Here is a 27685-nt window from a genome sequence, read left to right as displayed (position 1 = left end):
GATAATACTTGCCCAACAACAACGACAACAACGATGCGAATAATACAACATAATAACCACAGTAATGCAAATTACCCGGCGTAACATCAATAAGAATCACTTTGTGCATACGAAACATATCCTAATGGAAAGTCACATTTATTCATTTACATAGCCACACTCCAACCAACCACCCGCTCTTAACATCGATTTCCACTCGTTTGTTCGGTGAATTCCAGAATCTCTTGTCGATTGTGTAAATGTTGCTTGCATTCTTTACTTTATCAAAATTTACGTGAATCTGCTGAATGCCACTCGTAGATGCGAGTAAACAATACAAGCGTACATATGTATATACATACATATGTATATATATACTCACATACACTAGTACATATTTATAGTCCTTCCGTAGCGGTTCACTTCAGATGCAATGACTAAACCAAACAAACATACTGAATAATTTCGAATAAATGATGTTGATTGGCCAACTGTGGAAGGTACACCATGTTGAGCGATATGCTGCTCAGTCTTTATGGGGCAATTTGTAACGTGGTTAACCGTTGAGCAGGAAAAATGAGAAACGGAAATTCTCTAACCGATTGTGATATTTATATGCGAATGCATTTATTTTATTTTTTTTTTTTCTCTTTTAAAACGTTGATGATAAACATAAGCGTATCTGGATGAGCCGTTAGAAATTGATAAGTGACATAATAATAATAGCAATAATATTTATGGTGAAGGAAAGACCAGAAAATGACGAATTTTTAATTAAGGGTTAACATAAAAGTTAGGATTCCAATATTTTCCTTGCTAGCCCATCGTAACAATACTTTAATTATAGAAGTTATAAGCCATTGGTTATGAGTTCAATAATACTGGAAAATAGCACAACTTTTTCTGAGCTACTGTTACTGAGCTTTGAGTAGTGGGAATATAAATATTTGTATTTTGTTTTAGCCTTATGGCTTGGAGTATTTGTAATTATAGGATTATATCATATACCTAGTTTTATATGCACTCTGAGTAGTGATAACATACACATATGTAATATAATGTAATTCATTTAAATTGGCCCGATGGCTTAGAATTATTGTAAAGTTGATAAATAAATAAATATATCTCCCACATTTTCGGATTCTCATAATCGGGACGAAAACTTATCTATAGGCAGGGGTAAGGTTAGGTTGAAAAGAGGGGCGATACAAAAATAGCCATATATGCGAATGGATATACACCTAAGCCATAGTATGCCTTCTGTGCGGTCTAATTTGTATTCTGGAGGAGATTATATTATTAAATTGCCTAATTTTATAAAACCTTCATTGCCAAAATCACATAAGTTTTTTAAACCTAATTTGGTTGCCCTAATTTGGTTGAGTTTTGTATTGTGTCGTTTCGTAGCAGTTGGGCTCTCAGAGACGCAAAGGCTGGGAAACGACAGGGACGGCGTTTTAACCTTTCGTCGTCATCTCCACTTGCTTTTCATTCACTGTTTTTTGCACAAAGTGCAGTTGCTCTTGTAGCCCTAAGTGTTCTGTAAGGATGCCTGTCAGTCCTCTAATATCTCATTCACTTATTAATCGTAGATCTGTTGCTTTGTTTTGTACAAGTGATCACAAAACATTGATTCAGGCTATTATGAAAATATTATTTAATTTTTTTTAAGTGAAATACCTGTAATTTGGCAATTGAGGTTCTCAGTGATGTTATGGTATAGCCCCTAAGAACAGTATCTCCCAATATTAGGCATAAAAACCCCACCATCCTAATTATTCATATAAGGTCTCCATTATCTAGTTCCTCTAGTAGTATCTTCAGACTACGAAAGGAACTAGAAAAGAAGAACTAATATGAAAACGCAAATATTTATTATCGACAATTTGAAGGGTGGTTTTTTTTTTTTATTTGGGATGACGACTTCTATTTTTTTTTTTCAACAAGAAACTTTTCATACCCAACTGTCAATTGCTCGCTCAAATAGATACATGTCCAAAAAACACTCTAATCGAAAATTACGTTGGCACTACCTAAACTCGAGAAACTTCACTTTCAAACAAAACCAAATCTTTCCCACTGCTATGCGTTCGTTGAGTCTCAACGAAAAGCACATAACTAATTTGTTGGTATTGCTTATGACAAACAACATTTCGACGGTGCCCGGTCTCACAATTAGGGTAAATATCGCCTAATTTTTTTCCACTAATAAATTAAAGTTGTTTTAATAAAATATTAAAACAACGACTATGGGATTAAGCCTGACTATTTTGAAAAACAAAATAGAAGTCTTCATCCCAAATAAAAAACGCCAACCCTCCTTATAGTAACCTAGCAAAATGTTCGATGAAAAATCATGAGTTGAATCATGGGTGCAAGTGATCTGGCATGTCATCTTTTTGTCATTTTCACTCATGAATTTTATATGAGCGTGACCCCTAAAAGATGACGTTCTTTTTTGGATCCTAAGTATGTCAATTTAACCAATGCGTTAACATGTAATTTTCACCAATGCTTTGACATGTCATTTTAACCAATGCATTGACATGTCATTAGCCCGCTAAAATAGATACGTGTGCAAAGAAACACTCTGATCGAGAATTTCTTTGGCACTACCTAAACTCGAGCAACTTCACTTGCAAACAAAACCAATTCTTTCCCACTGCTATGCGTTCGTTGAGTCTCAACGAAAAGCACATAACTAATTTGTTGATATTGCTTATGACAGCAATAACCCACAATTTCGACGGTAACCGGTCTCACAATTAGGAGGGTTGGCGTTTCTTATTCGGGATGACGACTTCTACGGGTGCTCCAACAAGAGGTCCTTTTTTCAAGATCACGCGTGATTCGTGTCACGTGTTCATGTTATTTTTGTCTAGTACTGTTTGACATTTGATCATGGAAAAGCTTACGGCTCTGCAACGTTTACAAATCGTTTAACATTATTACGAAAATTCGCTTATGTGGGAGTGTGTTTCGAGTCTAATTTTGTTCAGTGATGGGGTACATTTAGGGCTTTATAGGCATGTGAAGAAGCAAAATTGCCACATTTGCGAAGAAGAGGAAATAATGGTTTGTGGGTCGGTGGAATCGTCAGACACTATTTCTTCAAAATGATGCCGGTTAGGACTTCATCGTCAATGGCGACCTTATTGCGCCATGATAACCGACTATTTGATGTCTGAAATTGAAGCTCGTAATCTCGGCGACATTTGATTTCAACAAAACGGCACCACTTCCCACACATCGCATCAATCAATGGATTTATTGAAAGAACACTTAGGTGAGCACGTTTTGGACCAGTCGATTGGCCACCAAGATAGTCTCATATCACTCCGTTAGACTTTTTCCTGTGAGAAAATGTAAAGTCAAAATTGTATGCGGATAACGCCAGACGCGCCATTTGCCAGTTTCCAGTTGAAAAGCTTAAACGAGTCATTGAAAATTGGACTTAACGGATAGACCGTCTGGGACGTAGCCTCGGCCAATATTTGTTAAACATAATCTGAAAAAAAAAATGTCATCGAATGTTCTTTTAAATGATAATAAACATTCCCTATTGAATTTGATTTTTCTTTAAAGAAAGTAGGAACCTCTAAATGGATTACCCTCTATTTTGCTTTTCAAAATAGTCAGGCTTAATACCATAGTCAAAAAAATTTTTATTGGTTTTCAAAGTAATCTCCTGCATGACATATAAACTTTTTCGTGCGCTCAAACCAGTTGTTGAAGCAGTATTTCCGCTGCATTTAGACACCTCCAAAACATAGTTTCTGAACGCTTTTACAGTATCTTCTGTCAAAAAGACAATGGCTCGTCTTCTCTTGTTCGTTTTTCGAATTTTTCCGGAGATTTCAGGCAAACAAGTTGTAGAAGTGTACCACTCAGAATTGACCTCCTACGTTCCTTAAGCCGAAGAAACAGGCGACCATTTGCTTCGAAGTACTTCTTCAATGAACAGAAAGAAAATTAATTATTCCATATAAGTTCATGGTGGGGGTATAATAAGTCCGACACTGTCGAAGTTAACGCTTTTTCACATTTTCTTATCAGTATTCCGGAGGGATATATGAACATTTTTGCACATGCTTTGAACTGTAGACGCGCCTCTATAAATGCTTAGTATTATCTGGACTTAACGTAGTTTGCTCCCTGACGTCTTTTGCCAAAGAGTTAGCTATCTCGTTACCCCTAATCTCTGTGTACAATTGTTACGTGACCACTACATTTTCCCGGTCCACCTTTAATTTTATTGTTGTCCCACCTAAATACACACCCCGCATTAATGTACTACTACAGTGGCGTTATGACTGTATTTACAATTCTCCTGTATACTCCTGTATTTGCCAATGGAATACTCAATTGTAAATATAGCATCAGGTTTTGCTGTTGAATTTAATGGAATTTTTTTGGTTCATCGTAAATAAATGAGAATTATTACCAAAGTGTGTATAAGTAATACTCATTCACTTATTTTTGCTCCCCGGATAAGTACATATTTCGGTTTTCAATATCAGAGATCGTCAAGTGCTGGAGTTAAACCAAAGATACAAGAAGTTGGGAGTGTCCGCAATCCATCTGGTAGCCAACATAGCCGAAGCTTCCTGCGATTTGTCCGCTTCCGCGACTCGTTCGCTTCTGCGATTCGTTCGCTTCCCTCTTCATACGATCGTCTTCACGTTTCACGCTGAATAAACCAAAGGGAACCAACGAGAATCACAAACCCGACTACTACACCCGAATACAGCAACCGAGGGTCTTCAGCATCAAGCCGAAGACACCTAGCGGAGTATAAACAACACAAACGGAGGGTCACAACACGATCGCACTACGCCTACGACCCAACTGAAATCAACACGACTACACAAAGCCGAGTATCATCAACCCGAATTCAACAATCCGAGTAGCTTCAACACGGCTATATTAAGGGGAGTATCATCGGCAATTCTACTCTAGCCGACTACTACAGGCGAGTATCAACATAACAACCACTACCATTGCGTACGATCGAGCCGACATCTGCCACCCGAGCACAGCCAAGCCGACTACCACAACTTTAGTGACATCCCTCTTTCTAGTGTCATCCGAAGACGATTGACTGCGAGCCCACAGTAAGATTCCACCCAGTTGAGACGAATAATTAACATATTTATGTATATCACTGCCGACCAAGAAGAGGGCACACCAAATTTTGAATATTTGCAACTTTTGACAGTGTGTTAGTAAGGTTGTATGCAAGCATGCTGCAAAACAAAAACAAATCAAAACATTTGCTCTCTTTTGTTGCGTTCGGCTCGTGTGTGTGAATTGTCGAAAAACTTCGTAACTTCAACAATACCAAAGAACGGCATTGATGTATATTAGCATATCGCGTAAATATTCAAATTTTAATCATAATTTAAGCACCAAGAGGTAATAATAAAGAATTGAATTGTCATCAATCGTGTTTTCACTTAAGGTTTCGAGCGTTAGGGTTAAACCAGTTCAGACACTCTGAACAGCATCGTTTTATGATCCGGCTGTCGGAGGTAGATTCTTGTTGCCGGTTCTATTATATAGAAACCCAGTATCGTTCTCCCCCTAGCACAGCCTCATTATTAAAGGTATGTGTGCTAGGGTTTCTTTAATACACATGTCTTTGTTCGGTATTAAGATTTCACTTGTTTTAGTTATACGATCTGATACAAAACGATCTATTGTTTTGGTGGTATGTTCATTGACTTACGTCTCATATTTGGTTCTGCCTTCGTACAAAGCAGATTTGGATACTGCCACCTAAGAAGTACAATTAGGTCGTCTGTATAGCAGCCTGGTTCAAATCCATATTTGGTTAAAGTCCTTAATAGGTTATTTATGGTTGTTACCCACTGTTGAGATGATAATATTCCCTTGTTCCGTCATGAGGCACGCAGGTTATTTATATGTTCCTATATATATGCTTTATCCACTTTTTCCGGAACCGGTCTACCTGAAACTCGTCTAAGGAGTGGAGGAACTCGTCTACGGAGTGGATTTTGTACTCTGTTAGACACATTCAGTCTTCATATTAAAAAGGAGGTCATTCATAATTGTTTTTTCCAGTGGTGGCTACTCTTGTCCGAAAGAAAAATTCTTACATAATTGAAGTCGTATCATGTTCGACACGTCATTCACATTCGGTCATAAAATAAGGGGACCCAGTTACTCTCATTTTAATAATTTCACCCCATTGTTCTTGATTTCTGATAGCTCATATATTTGTTGCCAATTGAAACTGAATTGAAGGAGGGATATGGTAGAAGGGATTGGATAAATATGACCTCTGGTTATGTGACACATCAACTGTTCAATATTTATGATAATGTTAGCAAGGTATATGATGTAAAATTGTAAAATTACACATATAAACTATGTAAAATCAACAAAATGAAGTTCGATATCACAAACTACAGATATGAGCACACAATGTGTGTTTGGCCATGAATGGGGAGAAACACATTCACAAACAACCACACATCATCCCCTCGAGCAGGGTTAAACAATTTTAAATTAATATTTGTCATTTTCAATAAATATTTGCATACATATTGGTATGTTATAGTTATTGATGCGGTTACTAAAGTTCGGACAAGAGAGGCAATAAATTGATTTCATATTCATTACCATACACAATCAGAAGCTATTATATTTTATAACTCACACACACACACCCACATTCATTCACGCACATGTACACAAACATATACATATTTCATTGTTATTATGAAGAGTGTTTTGCTTGACATACCTGTGTCATCGTATATGATTCGAAATGAATCGGAATGTAAATGACCGAAAAATTGACCCTGAATAATTGATGCGTATTTTCTGACTAACTCCAGATAGCGTTTATTGTTGCTTTCAGTAAATGTGGTATGACCATTTTGTTGTAAGCCAATATGTCGTTCATCCGAACCAGGTGGTATGTGTCCAACTATGTAGACCTGTAAAGATTAGAAAGAATAATTAAATGCAATTAATTAGTAAATGTTGTTATTTTTTTTAAATAAACATTTAGTATTTCGACAAATGGTACATTAACCAAGGTAAAATGGAAAATTTAATTTTTTATCGTTTATGAAAGCTCTTCAGTCACGTCAAGGGTTATTTCAGGCAGAAGTGGATTATACCCTCTTTAAAAAATGTTCTTCAGTTACATTCTTCTAAAGAATGTTTAATTGGAATGAGTCATCGATGTTTTCACCCTTATAACCGAAGTACCATGTGTGTGATGTGTGTGCATTGTACAACTTTTAAAATATGTACAAACGGGAGGTTCCTTCATATGGGACATTTACCAAAATATGATCTTATAATGAAGCGTGGAGAATCCGAAATACAATGTTACAGCCATTTAAGTAAAAATCCTTTAAAAGACTTTGGGCTGTATCGTTTACCTTCCAAACTGATAACACGTTATACAAAATAACAGCAATAACTCTTATAAAAACTCATATATTAAAAAAATTTCTATTTGTGTAAAAAACTATAATTTACATGGCAAACGGTATGGAAAAAACAAAAATTGTAACCCATGTAATTTCTAAAAATTTAAAAAAGTGTTAAACTGACGGAACGGTGCGGTTACAAAGGTATATATGCGCTGAAAGGGGACACTCTCTCATTTTGTGAAAACGGAACATTGTTCAAAACTGTTCCCTAAAACGTTCTAGTCCACTAAAGTTCGAATTTCACTAACATGTAGTACCTGAGGAAAAATAAAATAGCTCACTTCGTGTAAACGCTACGGTAATATATTGAAACGGGTCTTATAGACAACAATCCTACCTACCTATAAAAGAACACAATATCTTAAAGTTTCTGAAAAATTGATATTTCTTTCTCCAGAAAATTGCCAAAATTACGTATTTTCCAAAATTTCGAAAAAGGTAGTCTTCAGGTTGGTTTAGTTTAATTTTTTTGGTTTAGTTTGGCTTAGTTTGAGTATTTTCAGTTTCAGTTTTATCGAATTCCATATAGAAATATATTTACAGTTTTTGTGGGTAGGCCGTTTAACCACCAAAAACCTCAAAGTGCAAATTAGAGCTATTTTGTTTTGGAAAATGTGGCCAAAGTCCTCAAAGCTACTAATCGTGAAGTACCGTAATATGGGGGCAATATCAAACTGTGGACATATGGCCTCAATTTTTCGTAGGAATGTTGTATTTCTATATCGAGGACTAAATACCAAATTTCAGTGTTTTCACTGTGATAATGAGGCTAAAACCTTGAAAATAACAAAAAATCGGCCGGTACGGTTCTACCGGTGCTATGTTAAAATCTGTACTGATAAACAACTGAGAAAAAGTTTTTTGGTACCAGCGAATTATTTCAGCCTTTTCGGTGTGATAATGAGACACAAAACCTTGAAAATGCCGAAAAGCAGGCGGTACCGTCCTATCATTCTCTATGGAAAAGCTGCATACCACAAACTAAGACTAAGATGACTAAAATTCAGTTCCCCAATGTGGAACTGGTCTCTGAAACTCTTTAACCTCTACCTCACCTGTATTCCACCCCCATTTGCAGCTATTTGCAGCTAAAATTTGGTTATTCGGAATCTAGGGAGTACAATTTAATTATTAAAAAAATTAAAATAATATTTACAACAACAAAAAAGTAAAAACAATATCTTAGTCAGCAGAGTGTCTGTAATCGATATAATGGAAAACATTTCGCAATTTTATACTTTGATTTTTTGACTTTCGCCCCGCTAGATCAATGATTTCGCCCTCTGTGCGCTGATGCCATCAACAACTATCGTGTGAATGCGTTCCTCAGAGAACATCCTCCATCTATCGCAGCTGAAAAGCTTCAGCTCCTACGACACACCGAAGTAGTTTTGGCTCAAATACGCTCGGGATGCAGCAGCTGTCTTAATTCCTCTAGGGTAAGGATCGATGACACACCTGTCCATCATGAGGCACAGGCCCACACGACACACTGCGCCTTTTCTACTGCTACTGTCCAACTAAATCCAGTAGATATGTGGTTACATCCCACCGAAGTAGGCACATTCATAGAACTGGAGATAGAACCATAGCCAGATTAAGCAGAAAATGAATGAAAATGCCTTTTCTACTGCCACTGTCCAACTAAATCCAGTAGATCTGTGGTTACATCCCACCGATGTAGGCACATTCATAGAACTGGAGATAGAACCAGAGCCAGATTAAGCAGAAAATGAATGTACAAACCTAAAAAAAATACTGTACAACAACAACTAAATTTCAGCAAATATTGCTAAAACTTTCAACATTCTCAAAATCGGGAGGTACTGTTTTATGGTGGCTATATGAAAATGTGAAGGTATACTCATAATAGCGAAGACTAAATACCAAATTTCATCCATTTCAGATATATAATGATGCTGAGACCTTCAAAATACCGAAAATCGGAAGGTACCGTTCTATGGAGGCTATATCAAAACGAAGACCTATGTAGCCCATTTTCAATAGCAAACATCCTAGGAGCTTCGTGAGATATCGATAGATATAGCGCCCACTAGTCATTTCAGTGGATCGTCGTATAACTTTTGGACCAGGAAGCATATACTTGTCCACGGAAAACTTTATATCGCTGTGAACGGGACCTCAACGAACAGCATCGGTATACATTTCCATAGGATCTTTGAACACACCCTAAACTGCACTTAGACACAAATGTTGAATTTTGTGTGGAAGATGCCCTAAGAAGAGGACCGATATGGGCCATTTTAGAAGTTAAACTAATATTGGACAAAATACTAGAAGATCCAAAGTTTGGACCAAATTGGTTGCCCCGTTCAAGAGAAATCGTGCATACCTTTTTAGCGTTTTTTTAATATTGGGGGAAATACCGGAAGTTGTGGATCGGTATTACCCGTCTTCGAACTGAAACTAAGTTTGAACAAAATATGGCAATTTTTTGGGCCAAATCGGTTGATCAGTTCAAGAGTTATCGTGCTCTCCAGCCACTACATATGAAACCACCGGGTGTTTTACAAATTTCGGGCTGTTTTCTGAAGAAGTATGGACTTGCCCCAGAAAAAAAGTTTACCGTCGTAATTGAGGCAGCGAATGCAAGTTGCTTCAACAAAAATCAAAGTGATTCGAGAGCAGGTCTTAACGTGAACATATCCAAAACTTTGTGTAAGAGGTACCCGCAGAAGTGGACAAGTATAGCCCATAGTCGAACCTGATCTATATCTGGTTGAAATATTACGATGTGTAGAGTATGAAACAAATCGGTAACTCCCTTCAAGAGTTATCGTGCTCACAATTTTTCCGAACATTTTTGAATTTTTGTGGGGAAGGTACCTGAAGGAGTGGATCGATGTGGATTACCTTCGAAATTAAACTAAGTATGGACAAAATATTACGAAGGCCAAATTTTGGACCGAATCGACAGATCCGTTCGAGAGTTTTCTTGCGCTACAGCCGCCACACACAGTGTCATAGGGGTATTTTGCAACTTTTAGACTATTTTCTCAGGAAGTGTGGACTTGCATCTGATGAAACTTGTACCGTCGTATAGGGAGCATTGAATAAAAGCTGTTACAACAAAAATCAAAGCGATTCGAAGGCAGGTCCTAAACTGAACTTTTCCGAAATTTGGGGTGGGAATTACAAGAAATTTGACGATGTGCAAAGCATGGACCAAATCGGTTATTACTTTTAAGAGGTATCATGCGCACAAATTTTCTGAACATTTTCGAAATTTTGTGGGGTAGATACCGGAAGGAGTGGACCGATATAACCCATCTTCGAACTTAAACTAAGTTTGGAAAAAATATTACGAAAGCCGAATTTTGGATCGAATCGGTTGAACCGTTCGCATCTTGCGCTAAATAAACTCAAAATTGTCTGAAACGGCTTTCGTCCAAACATCTTTGGGTTTAAATCCATTATTTCGATTAGGCACATTTTGCCCGTATAAAAGTGTAGATACCCTCGTTAGCATAAATTCTGTCTGCATAACTAGTCCAAAATTTGTAGTCTTTCTGTACAAAAAATTTGGGGCGAAAATGTAAATTAAAACTTCAAAATACCTGAAATGTCCACAATCTTAGATGGAGAAGCATTTTGATCACTGTAAATCCCAAATTATAGCTAATTATGGAGCTATATATCAACAAATTTGTGTTTAGAAATTTGTTGACCGCTGCCAACGCTAAATACCAAATTACTGCTAATTTCGACTGAAAATGTAGATACTTCAAAATACCTGAAAGCGGGCAGTAACTCAAAACTCCTCCTTTGTCCACAAGTTTTGTCTTAGAAGTGTTTTCGCTTGAACCCCTTATTGCCAAATTGCAAGCAATTTTGTCGAATTTAAAAAATACCTGAAATCGGGCCGTACCGCCCTGAGGCTACTATTTCAAAAGATAAACCCCAACAAAAATTGTTGGTTGGCATGATAACTATCGAAAGGAATAACATCCAAAATTGGATCTACCTCCAAGATGGACTAAGTAAGTCCATTCTTTCAGTTACCGTCTCTGCAATAGTTCAAAAATTTTTTTGAAAATTACTTAAGTACATAATTGTAGGGAAAGTGATTTCGGTTGCGTAACCTTAAATCGACCTGGCTGCCTATAGAGGTAAGTCTTAGTATTCATACAGGCTTATTTTATATCCCTTTTCGGCTGATACTTTTTTCACTTGCTTATGTGTGTGTGTCTGACTTAGTTTTGTTGTGTTACGTTTCGAATTCCATAACTATTTTACAAATCAGTGATGGCAAAAACGCCTTTTGTGGGAAATAGCCCAAATCTATCAAATCAGCTATGTCTATATTTTAGATTTGTGTTTCTCAGCGCAAAGCTTGCTACGTTTAAATAATGATTCAGCCATGCAAAGTTCTCAATATAAGTACTGCCGTATGTCAAGGATTTTCGGCATAAGAAAGAATACACAAAGTTCGACCTGTCTTAACACCATTATAGTTGTTTTGAAGTCATTTTCAAAACTGTATCCTTCTTCTTCAATTGGCACTTGTTTGTTGTGCTTCACATGTAACGCCATATGTACATTGCCATATGTTAATGTGTGTATGTACGTATGGATCTGCAAACAAACATGCATACAAAATACACAGAACAAAACTTTTGTGACAAGCTTTTCAGGTAAGATGACGATGATTAAATCAAGTTTTATTTAACTAACTTAAGTCATCAAAGAAACTTGTAAATTTTATTAAAGGCCTTCCTTTTCCACCCAACTCCATCCATCACAACACATCAAATGTGAGTGTGTTCTCTCCATTATCATTATCGTCATCACCATAGGGGGTATTTTGTATAGCAAATATATACACATTGACTACTATTTATTTTCAATTTAGTGACTTTGTGTGTGTAATTTTGTTTTGTTCTTTGAAAAAAAAAACTTCCTTCACAAAGAAGATACTATCACGTCCTCCATTACCACTTAACTATTTTGGTAACCAAAATGAAACTTACTTGAAGACTACTACAACCATGTTGATGATGATGATGAGTCTACTTATCGTTTAGAAAGTTTTCTTCCTCCTTTTTTTGTTGTTTTCTCTTTTTTCTTGGCCCACTTTCCTAAACTCATCTTCCGGTTGAATAGGCTCAAATTCTGCATTTAAACAAGTTTAGAAAGTAAACTTATAACATTGCGGCCAATGAAACCAAAAAGAAAAAGAACTTGGTGCAAAAGAGACGTGAATTGCCCTAAACTACTCGACTTGTTTAAAGTTTTTACCAAGTGCTCGTCATAGTCTTCGTTTGTTCTAAAGAAAGGCTTCCTAGCAAAAATGTATTCTAATAGTTGTGTACACAGAGAGCGTAAACTTATATACGGATGTATGTATATATGTATGAATTAGTTGGTATGTATGTACATATCAATTTGTGTGTATCTGCCCTATATGGCTTTGTGGACACTTTGTATTACATTTTGTTGGAAAATTTACTTGAAATCAAGTACATATGTATGTACATACTCGTATATTAAGTAGAGATGTGTAGACAGTGGAATAGTTGAAGAATATTGATATTTAAATGTATGCGGAACATTGAAGTATAAGATAAGTTTGCATTCCCTTTTTGAGGAATTACTTGTGTTTCCAAACAACAATGTCGAGTGAAAAGTTAGACATAAAACACGTGCTCTTAAGCCAACCTTAAATGAAAGCGAAGTTTTTGCGGTAAGTTTTTGCGCATTCTGAAACAACAATGTTCATAGATGAGAAAAATCAAAAAGCCAAAAAAATCTTTTCACTTGCATTATCGACTCCAACGAGAAAATAATTAAAAATTAATACTAAAAATGATCTTCGCCTAAAAAAGGCAGGAGCGCTTTTAAAATAAATCGAGATCAAAGTTCAAATTTTTTGCGTTTTTTAGGTTTTCACGATTTTCCTCGGAAACCGCAACCCCTATCAAAATGAAACTAAAGACAAATTCTCAAAGTTCAACTTGGGACAATTCACTGACTGTATCGTCTCCTTATAAAAAGGTCATTACTGCAATTTCCCAACTGAAACTTATATATGTCAAAAATGGTACAACCTGGAACAAACCAAAAAAGTCAATCTTGTAGACAATTTCCACAGCTATAAGATGTTCCCCAGTCCCATTTCGATAAGGCTTACCGTTTTTAATCAAATCGTTACAAACTAACAAAAACAAATAAGAACGGCGTTTAGTTCGGCCGGGCCGAACGTGTTATACCCTCTGTATTCAAGTAAAAATACCAAAATACCGAAATTCGGGAGGTACCGTTCCTTGGGGCTATATACAAAAGTCGACCTGCAAATTTCTGGCGGAAAGACTAAGTACTAAATTTCCGATCTTTCGGTAAAATCTTCAAAATGCCGAAAATCAGGTGGTACGCTTCTATGGGGATATAGGAACCCACGGACCTATACAGATATTTTTCTTGTGGAACATTTTATAACCCCATGGAAGACTAAATAACAAATTTCAGTTTTTCGGTGGGATATTAACGTCACAATCTACAGAATTACGAAAATCGGAAGGTACCGTTCTATGGGGACTATATCTAAACGTGGACTTATACCGACGAATTTCAGTCTGAAAGGCTTTTACCTCTAACAAAGGCTAAATAACAAATTTCAGTGGTTTGCTGTGGCCACAACCTTTAAAATACCGAAAATCGGGAGGTACCGTTCTATGGGGGCTATATGAAGGCGTGGACATAGACCGACACATTTCTGGGAGAATGTTTTATACCTCCAACGAAAACTAAGTACCAAATTTAAGCCATATCGGTGTGATAATGTGGCTAAAACTGAAAATCGAGTGGTACCGTTCTAAGGGAGCTATACTAAGGCGTGGACCTATACCGACAAATTTCATATCGAACGTTTAATACCCCAAATGAAGACCAAATACCACATTTTAGCCATTTCGGTGGAATATTGAGGTCACAACCTTCAAAATACCGGAAACAGGAAGGTACCGCTCCATGGGGGCTACACTATGGCATGGACCTATACCGACAAAATTTCATATGGCACCTTTAATACCCCAAATGAAGACCAAATACAAAATTTCAGCAATTTCGGTGAATATTTGGGCCACTATCTTCAATGTACCGGAAATAGGGAAGTATCGTTCTACGGAGGCTCTACTAAGGCGTGAACATGTTCCGACAAGTTTATGGGGGAAAGTTGTATACCCCCAACGAAGACGAAATACCAAATGTCAGCAATTTCGTGGGAATATTGTGGCCACAACTTTCAAAACACCGAAAATGGGGAGGTAATCTTCTATGGGGCTATATAAGGCATAAGTCCACGCCTTATATAGCCTCGACAAATTTTACATGGAACATTTAATACCACTAATAAAGACCAAGTACCAAATTTCAGCCATTTCGGTGGAATATTGAGGTCTCTACCTTCAAAATACCGGAAATAGGGAGGTACCGTTCTACCGAAAAACCCCTACAAATTTGAACTTTGATCGGGATTTATTTAAAAAGCGCTCTGGTGATTTCTTTGTTTTTTGATTTTTCTTATCTATGAACATTGTAGTTTCAGAATCAGCAAAATTTTCCCAGGTTTAAAATCCTTTCATTTAAAGGTGGTGCTCTTGAACCGTGAAAATGTTTCGAATTTTGTGGTGTGAATAACTTAAATTTTCTAAATTTCTATTGTTCATGACGTTCACTTCCCACTGTTTCGGTATGCTTTAAAATTAACTGACTTCAACTGAAACTTCAGTATAAAATAAACAAAAAAGTAATTCTTATTTTCTTAACTAAATTATGTGTGGAAGTTAACATATAGTTTATTATATAATACACGAAGTAATCATAATTCTTATCCATAAGAGTATTACATGACTTAGGGCATTACAAAGTGAATTTTGGTTTAGCTTATTCTTAACATTTTATATATTATTTAATGTGATGGGTTATGTTATATTTGTATTTTCAAATCTGCTTAACAGTTAGTTCTACGCTATAAATATTATAAATATTATACTATATACATAGGTATGTTAGGTGTAAATATTACACATACTAATACATTTACTTTGTCATAGACACCAACACAGACTTCATATAAATGACTTTGAACGAAACTGTCCAACATGTCAACAATGTTTTAACCCCAAGCATTTCCAAAATATGCACAAAAAATGAATACAAAGTTTTATATTTTTTATATTTTATATTTTACTATAAATCATTTCAGAACTATTAGTTCAATCAGTTTTAACTAATAAAAATGGCCTCAAAGCTAAAATTGTAATAGACAAGATACATACACAAATATTCGTGATATAACTACAACATGTTGCAGCCATAAAAACCATGAAAACCAAGGTAAAAAGATTGCAATAGTTTTTATCCATCTGAATCTTTAGTAGATGTGATGACAGCTATCAACATTAGAAGCAGAAAACATTTTGGTTTTTGTTTGATAAGCTGGAATTTTTTTCGCAAAAAATGTTTTTTTTACTGTTTAAAATTTAAATTAATTGTAATTAAGGCGGCGACATATAATCAGCATGGCATTCTTGCTTATGACATTTTTGGTAAACGAATAAAAGGCAACATATAGACCGTACATATTTATTGTTTGTGGAGAAATACAAGCCGGTGCAAGGCGATAAATAAAAAGAGAAAACAAAAAGAAAAAAGTATCAGTCGGCTTTGTCGACAGAGATATACCCTCAGCCTGTGTAAGCCGAACTAGACGACAAAATATGGATTTGAATTAAAACTCAAACGTGTTGCGGATGAGGACATTTGGGAAGTGAATATTATATTTGGGAGTCATTTGTTTTCGATAAATATCGCGCCCACCAGTCATTTCACTAGGTCTCTCTCCGTATAATTTAGACTTTAGAGCCTCAGGATGCATTGACTTGCGCACGAAAAACATAATACATATCGCTGTAAACAGGACCACTAGGAGTAACTTCGTTATAAATTTTCCAAAGAATTTTCTAACAGATCCTAAACTCCACTTAAACAAAAATGTTGAACTTTTGGCCTGAGGTGCCCTAAAGAGACGGATATGGACCATTTTCTAAGTTAAACTAAATTTGGACAAAATATTACGAAGGCCAAATTTTGGACCAAATCAGCTGATTTGTTCGAGAATTATCATGCGCTACACAGCCACTACACATGGTGTCATAGGGATTTTTACAGCTTTCAGGGCATTTTCTCAAGAAGTATGAACTTGCCCTAAAAACTTGTATCGTCGTAACGGGGGAAGCGAATAGAAATTGTTACAACAAAAATCAAAAAAATTTGAGAGAAGGTCTGAAACTGCACTTTTCTGAAATGTTGTGTGGGAGGTACCCGAAGGAGTGGACATACATACATATATAGACCATATGGGATATTACAATGGGCAAAGTATGGACTAACTCGGTTTCTGTCTTCGAGAGTTATCGTGCGATCCATTTTAGCGAAAAGTTTTGAACTTTTGGGGGGGAGGTACCTGAAGGAGTGGACCGATATGGCTCATCTTCGAACATAAACCAAGTTTGGACAAAATATTACAAAGGTCAAGATCTGGACACAATCGACGGCACATGGTGACAGAGGGTTTTTTTTACAGCGTACGGTTAATTTTCTTTAGAAGTATGGACTTGCCCCTGAAAAATTTGTACCGTCGTAATGGGGACAGCGAATACAAGTTGTTAAAACTAAAATCAAAGGATTTGAGAAAAGGTCTTAATCTTAATTTTTCCCCATTTCGCATGTGAGGTAGTGGACCGATATAGTCCATGTTCGAACCCGATCCATATCTGCAAGAAATAATATGAATTACCAAGTTTGGACCAAATCGATTGTATCATTCACACTATTTTACAGAAAATTTTGAACTAAACTATGTTTGGCCAAAAATTTAACTAAAATCCCCAAAATACCTTAAATCGGGAGGTTCCGTTATGTGGGCGCTTTACGTAAACGTGGACCTATCGTGGCAATTTTCAGCGGAGATGTTTTCTAGTCACATTTTTTTTTCAAATTTCACCCAATTCGGCCAGAAAATGTAGCTGAAAGCATCGCAAGATACCGTTATATGGGGGATATACCAAAACGTGGACAAACCTCGATAATCTTTAGTAAAGAAATTTCTTGGCCATTAGGAACCTCAAATTTCAAATTTCAGCTACTTCGGTCAAAACTGTAACTAAAATCCTCAAAACACCGGGTGGTATATGGGGGCTACACGGAAACGTGGACCTATGTAGCTCATCTCCGAACTATCCTTGGCCTATGGCAAAAGGACACTCGGGTGCAAGAGTGATTACAAACAGACGGACGGACAGACGGGCATGGCCAGATGGTCTTAGAATTTTTACCTGATCAAGTGTATATATCTATATACGTTATGTCGCAAATGATTATTTCGATGTATTACAAACAGAAAAAAATAATATATCCTCCATACAATGTAAGACGGAGCATAAATTGGTATTTAGTATTCTTTGTGTTTACAAAACCGTTTCCCAGAATTTTGTCAGTACAGGTGTACGTTTTTATATATCCCCTATAACTGTACCGCCCGATTTTCAGTCTCTTCAATGTCCAGTCAAAATCGTTTACAACGTTATCGTTCATAACGGTCCTATATAGCACACACAAAACAAATATTGGTTACGATATATATAAAGGGCCTAGGCAACAGGCAGCGTTGTCAGATGCCCGTTTACATTTCCATTTAAAAGTTAACATTTTTAAGCATAAACTTTCGTAATTCTGTTTGACGCACGACCACGTGTTGAGTTGATTACAGTGACTTGAAAAAATCAATTTGCAAAAAAAATGGAATTAACAGGTGAACATATTCGTGCGATTATTTTTAACAACTTTCACAGTGCATCGATCAAATTAAATATTTGTATGTAGATATAGGACCATCTATAGCACCATGAAAAACTGGTTTAATGAATTCAATCGTGGCAGACACTCGCTAAAAAACGAAAGTCGTGGGGGTGGTCCAAGAACGGCCGTTGTGACAGAAAAAAGTAAGCAGTGCGTGAACGGATAATGCAGGATCGCCATGTTTTATACCGTAATATAGAGGCATCCTGGGCAGCGTGACCGCTGGAAAATTTCAAAAAATGTCACAAAAAATATTATTTCTGAAAAAAATGTGGAACATGTATTTCGAAATAGTGGAACAAGATGTGGCACACTTTTTTATTATTAAAAACAGAAAAAATATAAAAACCTAACAGAAACAATTCGTATAAAGTAGTAATATATAACAGTAATAATAATAATTGTTCCACAAACAATTATTGTACCACAACATTCGAACCCGATCTATATCTAGAAGGAATAAAACGATGTGCAAGGTTTGGACCAAATCGATTGACCCTTTGAGAGTTATCGTTCACACCATTTTACAGACAAATTTTGAACTTTTGTGGGGAAGGTACCCGAAAGAGTGGACCGATATGGTCCATGTTCGAACTTAAATTAAGTTTGGACAAAATATTATGATACCCAAAATTTGGTTCGAATTAGTTGATCCGTTCGACAGTTATCGCGCGCTAGCCAGCCAGCCAGTCAGACGGAGAGACAAACAGACGGACGGACATGGCTAAATCGACTCCAAATTGTCTGAAACGAATTTCGTCGAACCATACTTGGGTTCTCAAACCGTTATTTCGATGAGGCACATTTCTGGTCGTTTCAAAGTGTATATACACGCAAAAAACGGCCTCTCTAACATATGTCCCAAACATATTTTGCAGCAAACATATATATGTTTGCAACAGTCCCAAACATAATATATGTTTGGGTCTGCAAACAAATATATGTTTGGGTGCAAACATATATATGTTTGGGTGCAAAGATATTTATGTTTGGGTGCAAACAAAGATATGTTTGGGTGGAAACAATTTTATGTTTGGGTGCAAACATTTTATATGTTTGGGTGCAGAAAAAATACAAACCCAAAAGGCACAAAAACGAAAACAAACACATGCACCAGTGGGCGCTTACTGAGAGCAAGGGAGCGTAAACTAAATGTAAAACACTTTAAAATGTGTGCTCATTTGCTCTCAGTAAGAACTCACTGGCTATCTCTATAGCAGGGACGATCTTCTTTGCTTAGATCGTATAGTGAGGGCGCCCACTGAGTTGTTTTTGCATTTGCTTCTCTCTCTCACGTACAGTGTAAATGAATGAAAACAAACAAAAAAACATAATGTGGTTGTTGCTTTTTTCACTCATACGTTTATACATGTCTTCACTTTGGTTGTATTTCTGTGGTCGTCGCTGCTCTATAGTATACACGCAAATGTTATGGTTTTTTATTGAAAGGCAAAAGAACAACAAACACATAGGTACATACAAAATTCCAAAGAAATACATAACACACTTTAATAAAAGAAAAACTGATTGAAATAATTTGTAAATAGTCACACTTTTAAAAAGGAAAAATATTTAGAAACGTAGTTGAACGCTTCTCCTTAGTTGTGAAATAAAACAAATTGTCCATAGTTGAAATCATCAGCGGGGAATCGGCATCTAGAATCAAATGATTATGTAATGTAATAAATAAATATGGATATGCCATATTTAAAATATACATAAGTATGTATGTAATTACCAATATTAAATGCGATTTCTTCCTTGTCCAATAAAATATTTCCATTCACCTTATTGATTCAATTATAAAAATTTCCAATTATAAAATGTATTGGGCATTTAGTTTACTAAAAAGCACAATTTCTTTAAGAAAACGCAAAACACTGATTTATTCACTCACTTTACCGTCTTGACTCTATAAAGGCAACTAAAACACTGAATAAAGAAAAAAATATAATTCATATCATTTCTTCTTTTCTTCTTCGTCAGCTAAGTTGGTTAACAACAACAAACCAAGAAACACACGAGTTTGACGCATACATGCCACCAAAGCCCCACGTCCACGTCTTCTATTATACAATACCCACAGCCGCGAGAGCACTGTTATTACTCTCGTTGACAAACATCCTCTCTCCACCCATGAAAAAAATGTTCTAACATAAAAAATATGTTTTACCCAAACATATCAAATTGAGATATGTTACAAAATGTTGCAAACATATATTTCTTTGGACCCAAACATATTATGTTTGGATCCAAACATATATTTGTTTGCAACCGGTCCCAAACATATATTTGTTTGGATCCAAACATATTTCTAACATAAATTTTTCTGCGTGTACCGTTTCTAGCTTAAAGGCTGAAGGTATAAAAACAACCTAATACAAAGCATGCCGCATGTTACTTCAACACCCTACTTCAAAATCGTGTTCGACGATTTCTCTACTCCTCTTTGTGATTTATGTAGAGTGTTTATATATTACAATGTATTTAGTTTTAAAATAGTGACACAAGCCATGAAGAAGTGGCACAAAATTTCAAAAAGTAGCACATTTCGTATCAAAATAAAAAAGTGACACAGAAGTGTCAAAGCCGAAAAAGTGTCAAATTGATACTTTAGTGCAGGGATGGTCACTAACAACAACTTTCCTATGCCCGCGGGTATAGACACACACGTACACTATAAACACATTCGTTAGGTTGATGCAATCATTGCATTACATTGTAATGTTTACGTTTCCACTCACACTAGCGCAAGTTATAATCTACAAATGTGTGTTTTTGGTCATCCCTGCTTTAGTGGCACAACGGTCACACTGATCCTGGGTCATTTATTCCGTCAACTAAGATTTGATATTGCATGAACACCTGGCGCAAAAAGAGGTCATTTTCTCTTTGGATTCCATATCGATCGGTGCAAATAATTTCGATAGCGGCGCTTCAAAAAACGTTTATAAGATGGATCCAGGTGAAAGACTCATAAAATTTCGCCAACATTACTTAAGGGTATTTTGCCACCGTTGAAAATTTAATATTGCTAGGCTGGGGAATCGTTTTGAAAAAAGGTGGCAAAGCGACCCATGCTGCAATGTCTGTATAAAAATCCAATTGGACAATTAATACGCTAGGGCACCATGTAATTTGCAATAATGCATACACTGGGAATTGGAAAATGTGTTTCTCTACACAAAACCCATTATATATGGCACTGGGTCAGTAGTTCTATTTCCATATGTAGGCTATTTTGACTGTATATGCCATCCAGGAAATAAAATATGGACCAAATATATATTTTTTTATTTTTCATACAAAAGTAATGGTCCATTTCACCCGCTAAACAATATCAGATCATCATCCAAAATTGTAGGCATCTTCTTGTACCTAAACTCTTACATTGTGCAAAATTTTCTGATTATTGAGCTATAATTGCGACCTCTAGTGTGTTTATGATTACACTACAAACAAATAACAATAACACCAACACAATTGACATCAATAAAAAGGTCAAACGTTCCTCTTCCAAGTATAGGTTACTTTCCCGGAATGTCTCTTCCAGGAATAAAGATATAAGCTGTATATTAAAAAGTTTCACAATTTTCACACAAAAGTTGTGGTCCAATAAAAATAGAGACCTATTCTGGTCTGAACCCGACCTCCATACAAAATTTCGTGACGATCGGTTCATAATTGCTGCTTGCAGTTTGATGACAATTTATAATGGACAGACGGACGGACGGACACACATCTCAAAATTGGTTTATCTCGTGGAGATATGAAGATTGGTATACAACAATGGGGGTCTCCGACGAATATTTCGCGGTGTTACATAAATTTTTACCAAAACAAAATTATAATACCCTTTTGATAGTGGTATAGGGTATAAAAAGTGTATAAATCATGCTGGAGACTACTTCCCGTTTTCGTTATTAGCCTGGAAACTTTTCTAGTTCCACTCGTAGCAACCAATTCCGTTGGACGAGTCGTTATAAGCGATTACGACTGTATTACCTATAGGAATGGGTAAAATACAGTAAAATATATTCGGTGGGCACAAATAGCCTTTCTGATATGGTCCCCCCTAGAATATATCTACAGATTTTTGTTGTGGGTACTAAACATTACCTCTGAGAATGGTCGATACAGATCCAAGTTTTAAAAACAAACTCCGTAGAACCTACCTCCTGATTTTCTGTATTTTGATGGTTTTAGCCACATTAGAATCTAAGAAAATAAATGAAGTTCTCCTAAGATGATTTGTACTGAAAATGGGTCCAAATGTTGACACTGTCTCTATATAACGGTAGCATCGGGTGATATTTTGAAGATTTTAAAGTTCTAACCACATTTATTGATTCTATTAGCTTTAACTTCACATTTAAGGTTGCCAGTGGTCAGGAAATTTCACAAATAGTTGACATAGGCCGGTTTTAGCAATTTTGAGTATTTGATATAATTTTTCACGCAACCTAATTTGGCATGTAAAGAACACGTATCTGCTTATTTTGACACAACTTCATATCACGGTAACCCACGATTTTATATACTTTGTTGACTTTTGCCGGCCAAAATACATAGTGTTTAAAAAACTAATCTGCAAAAATTGTAGAATAAGTCCACATTTTTGGTAGCATATACCATTGACGGTTCCTCCCGAAGCAAGTTTCTGTAATTTGGAATTGTAAGATACAACGATGCAGCCCTATGTGAAGTCTTTGTCTAATTTAGTGACAGTATTTTCGGTTTATCAATAGGTAGAAAATAGCCAACAAAAGGTTCATATTTTGTTATACGCCCGATATTAAGGTACCTCCAGATTTTACGTATTTTGAAGGTTGTGCACTTTTCGCCCAAATGAAACGACTGCAACATGGCATTTCAGATTCTGACGTCACGTTGGCATCAGTCAGTCAGCTACAATAATGTACCTTAGATTTCAACAAACAAGTTTCTAGAACAAATGAAGATTCTAGGAACTATTCTTTAAGCTCAAAATTCTATTATTTTAGATCATTCTTTCCTGTTCAGGTCCGTAAATAACAAACCTTTCAAATTTCCTTGAGCTTTTAACAGTTTGTTATTTCCAAGCCTGAGCAGGGGGAATGTTAAAAATAATTTTATTGTTCGTGAATTTCAGCCCTAAGAATCATTCGTAGAATCTTCATATGTTCTAAAAAGTTGTTTATTGAAATCTTAGATACATTTTTGTGGTTGACTGTATCCTTAATTTTTGGGCGGTTGCGTATCTTCGGAGCAAAGTCGGAGAAAGAAGTATAAAAATTAGATATTTTAAAAAGATTTTTGCTATTTTTACCATTAAGAACCGTTCATAGACATTTCTATGTTCCAGAAAGTTGTTTATTGATGCCTTTGCTACAATATTGTGGTTGATTGTTTTCTTGTATTTTGAACGGTTTAGTATCTTTGGAGCAGAAGCCGAGAAAAGAGGATAAAAATCGAAATTGTTTTGCTATTTTGACCATTAAGATCCGTTTCTACAGAGTTCGTATATTCTAGAAAGATGTTTATTGAGATCTGAGGTACATTTTTGTAGTTAGTTGTTTGCTTTAAATTTGATCGGTTTGATAGCTGTATAAAAAAAACTTGAGACAACATTTTAAAAGAAATTTGACAATGTTTGATGGATTATATGTGTTACAATTTTTTTTCTTTAAGACAAGATCTACAACTTTGCCTCTGAGATGAATTAAAATTTCCTAACGGTTTGGAAGATATATCTAAATGACCCTTTTTACATCAAAGTCTCAAACCTTTGGAGGCCTATAACCGCGAAAGATGATGAGATGAGGAAAATCGGCGAGACACGTGTCTTTTCGTTTTTTGTGTTCTATCACATTATGGAGTCAGAATATGGTTAATAAAACCTAACCTACTTGTTTTTAAATTTAATATATTCTATTATTTCCATCTCAAGAAGATATATTAAACTTTTGGATATGCTATTTCGTTTTTGGTTACTGTCACAATCTGATATTCTCTCATCAAATTAACTTATACTTTTGTTATATAACCTTCCGTCTCCCATTCCCTATACTATTCTAATAGCTGGAGGCATTTATATAAAAGTGCCACAAAAACAAATTATTAATAATAAATAAAGATTCTTAAAGAAAAAGTTTATTTTTCTATTATAAAAAACTTTTTTTCTTTTCACATTATATTGTTATAAATTATTAATTCGATTTTGAACTTATATAACAGATTTCTGCCCTTTACTTTGTCCATTTGATATGTGTTGCTGAACTTTTACTAAATTTACTACTTGTACTGGGCAACGTGGTACGAGCAAATGTAGATACGTAGACATATAAAAAATTCATACACACATTCATAGCTTATTTCTTAGTCCCATTCCAATTGTCTCTTGAAACATACATACATACATACATACAAACGAAACTATGATTGGGGCATATGTTATGTGTGGTCTTAATGAAAATTGACGGAAACAAAGAAAATCCATATTATCTTCGCCGTAGAGGGTCTTTAGTTTGATAAGTGGATAATGGACATAAAAAATGTGTTGATGTTAAACGGTTATAGAATGTTGAATTTAGTTTTTTTTTTGCTATTGAAAGCCAATAAAACAATTAAACGAAAATAACCCCCAATAGAATATATACGCAAAGGCGACTGTAGGGATGAGGTTGGACACGCAGTACCGAATTGTAATTGTGGATGCAGTTTCATGACATTTTTTGCACATTTGAACTTGCTGATAAAACTATGGATTAGGGTTAAAGTTCAAAAGTGTTGCGGAGGAGGTACTTAAAGGAATGGACCGACATAGTCCATTATCGAAGTGGATCTTTTTTCAGTGGGTCATCGTATAACATTTTTACCAGTATGCCAGGAAGCATGGAAAACGATTTCGAGCTCAAAACGAGTCAAAAACGACTGTAGGTGTGATGCATGTACATTTTCCGACATCGAATTGTTTTCGATATCTGTTTCATATTCCATTTTGTTCTATGGAAAAATTGATCAAAAAGACGTGTGATGCAATTCAATAATCGTTTATTTTTTCTCGTTTTGAAAACGGTCATATTTTTGTGGTCGATTTATAAACGATTTAATAAACTTTGATATTTTTTTTTAAGAAAAAAAAAGGCTTGAAATTTAAACACGGATATAGAATAGATAAATTTACATTTATTTGCATTATGTTTAGTATATTTTGTTAAGAAAATATTTGATATTTCGATAAAAAAAAACACGGATCAAAAAAATCTACTTTGAACATGTTTCTTTCCTCTAGATTAGTGAAGGCATCCGCTTAATATTTGTTTGCACTGTTTGTAAAGTTCTCCTCATGTAATTGGACAAGAATTTCCACACTAAACTTCCATATAGGGCAATTTAAACAAGAACACAAATTAATTTTATTTGTTATTACATTTTTTCGGCTTTTGAAATCGCCATGACTAAAAAAGTGTTTTTTATTTCTATTTTTCTTCTTTCGACTGGTGATTAGGGATCACCAGTCCATTTTTTGTTTGTGGGAATTTAATGAAATTGAAACAACGTGGAAATGAAATTCGATGTGGATCCCATCACATCTAAAAACAATTCACTCGTTTTGGGCAAATCGTTTTCATTGCAAATCGATGCGAAATTCATCACATACCTGATAATATCGCTGTACATAGTACCATATCGAACAGCATCGGTATGCATTTCCAAAGGATGTTTTAACAGACCCTAAACAGCACTTGGACACAAATTTTGAACTTTTGTGGGGGAGGTGTCCTAAGGTCGGGCCATTTTAGAAGTTTAACTAAATTTGGACAAAATGTTACGAGATCCAAAGTTTGGACCAAATTGGTTGACCCGTTCAAGATACAAAGGGCATACCATTTTAGCGACATTTTTTAAATACGGGGGGAAGTACCGGAAGCTGTGGACCGGTATTGCCTATCTTCGAATTTTACCGTCGTAATTGAGGCAGTAAATGCAAGTAGCTTGAACAAAAATCAAAGCGGTTCGGAAGCAGGTTTTAAAGTGAACTTATCCGAAAATTTAAGTGATAAGGACCCGAAGGAGTGGACAAATAAAGTACATATTCGAACCTGATCTGTATCTGGTACATATATATGGACGTGTAAATTATGGACCATATCGGTCACTCCCTTCAAGAGTTATTGTGCGCACAATTTTTTCGAAGATTTGTAGGGGAGGTACCTGAAGGAGTGGACCGATATGGCATATATTCTATCTTAAACTATGTTCGGACAAAATGTTACGAAATACAAATTTTGGATCGAATCGACATATACGTTCGAGATTTATCTTGTGCTCCAATCACAACACACTGTATCATAGGGTTTTTTGCAACTTTCATTCTATTTTCTCAGGAACTATGGACTTGCCGCTGATGAAACTTGTACCGTCGTATGGGGGCAGTGTATAAAAGTTGTGGCAACAAAAATCGAGAGCAGGAGGGACCCAAAGGAGTGGACCGATTGGTAGAAATTTCACGATGTGCAAAGTTTGGATGAAATCGGTTGCTCCCTTCAAGATTTATGGTGCGCACAAGTGTTCCGAACTTTTGTGGGGGAGGTAACGGAAGGAGTGGACGTATAAAGCCCATCTTCAAACTTAAACTAAGTTTGGAAAACAATATTTCGAAAGACAAATGTTTGACCGAATCGTTTGATCTATTCGAGAGTTATCGTGCGCTCCAACCAGCCAGACAGACGGACGGACATGGCTAAATCAACTCCAAATTGTCTGAAACGGATTTCGTCCAAACATACTTGGGGTCTAAAACCATTATTTCGATGAGACACGTTTTGCCCATATGAAAGTGTATGTACGCACGTTAGCATAAATGCTGAAGGTATACAAATATAGCTTCGACTTTCTGCAAAATTTTTATTTGTCCTGTATTTGGTGTAGCCACTGCATTCAGAATGAATTTGTGAAATGTGCTGTATCTTATTGTATGTTTACAACAATTACCACCACGATAATAAGCTTTAATGTAAACGTAGCTTTAGTGCTTTAAATTGCAGGTTAATCAGATTAGTAGACTTTCAGTGTTCGTAAGGTTAATAGAAATTCTAGTAAGTTGTTATATGAGATCAAGTAGTTTTACTGCCATACAATTGTAAGTGAAATCTGGATATAAGTGGCAGACGTTAGAAAATAAGTTGTAATCTTTTGAAGAGAACCGGTTCAACATTTCACATACAAATAAATACTTAATGGGATATACAGCAAAGTTAGGCCAAGAGAGAAAAAAATCTGACTATCTATGCTTAACGTTGGCATGCATTGACGTTATAACTTGTACATACATCCAGTAAATGAAAAACAATTAACATTTGAATGCAAAGGTA

The 27685-nt window shown here is 35.8% G+C and overlaps 1 protein-coding gene across 3 annotated transcripts in view; it reads right to left on the bottom strand.

Moving 5' to 3' along the window:
• Positions 1 to 27685, bottom strand: part of LOC141402856 (acid sphingomyelinase-like phosphodiesterase 3b) — a 767718-nt gene that overhangs the window by 84998 nt on the left and 655035 nt on the right. For all 3 annotated transcript variants that reach the window (XM_073984889.1, XM_073984890.1, XM_073984891.1), the window contains one exon: positions 6749 to 6944. In XM_073984889.1, the coding sequence (XP_073840990.1) occupies positions 6749 to 6944 (196 nt within the window). The remainder of the gene's footprint in view (positions 1 to 6748; positions 6945 to 27685) is intronic.

This window comes from Musca autumnalis, unplaced genomic scaffold, assembly GCF_047663935.1.
Source record: "Musca autumnalis isolate F117 unplaced genomic scaffold, ASM4766393v1 scaffold_4, whole genome shotgun sequence".
NCBI lineage: Eukaryota > Metazoa > Arthropoda > Insecta > Diptera > Muscidae > Musca > Musca autumnalis.
The sequence above is the reverse complement of the archived record's forward strand: the minus strand, read 5'-3'. Positions and strand labels throughout refer to the sequence as shown.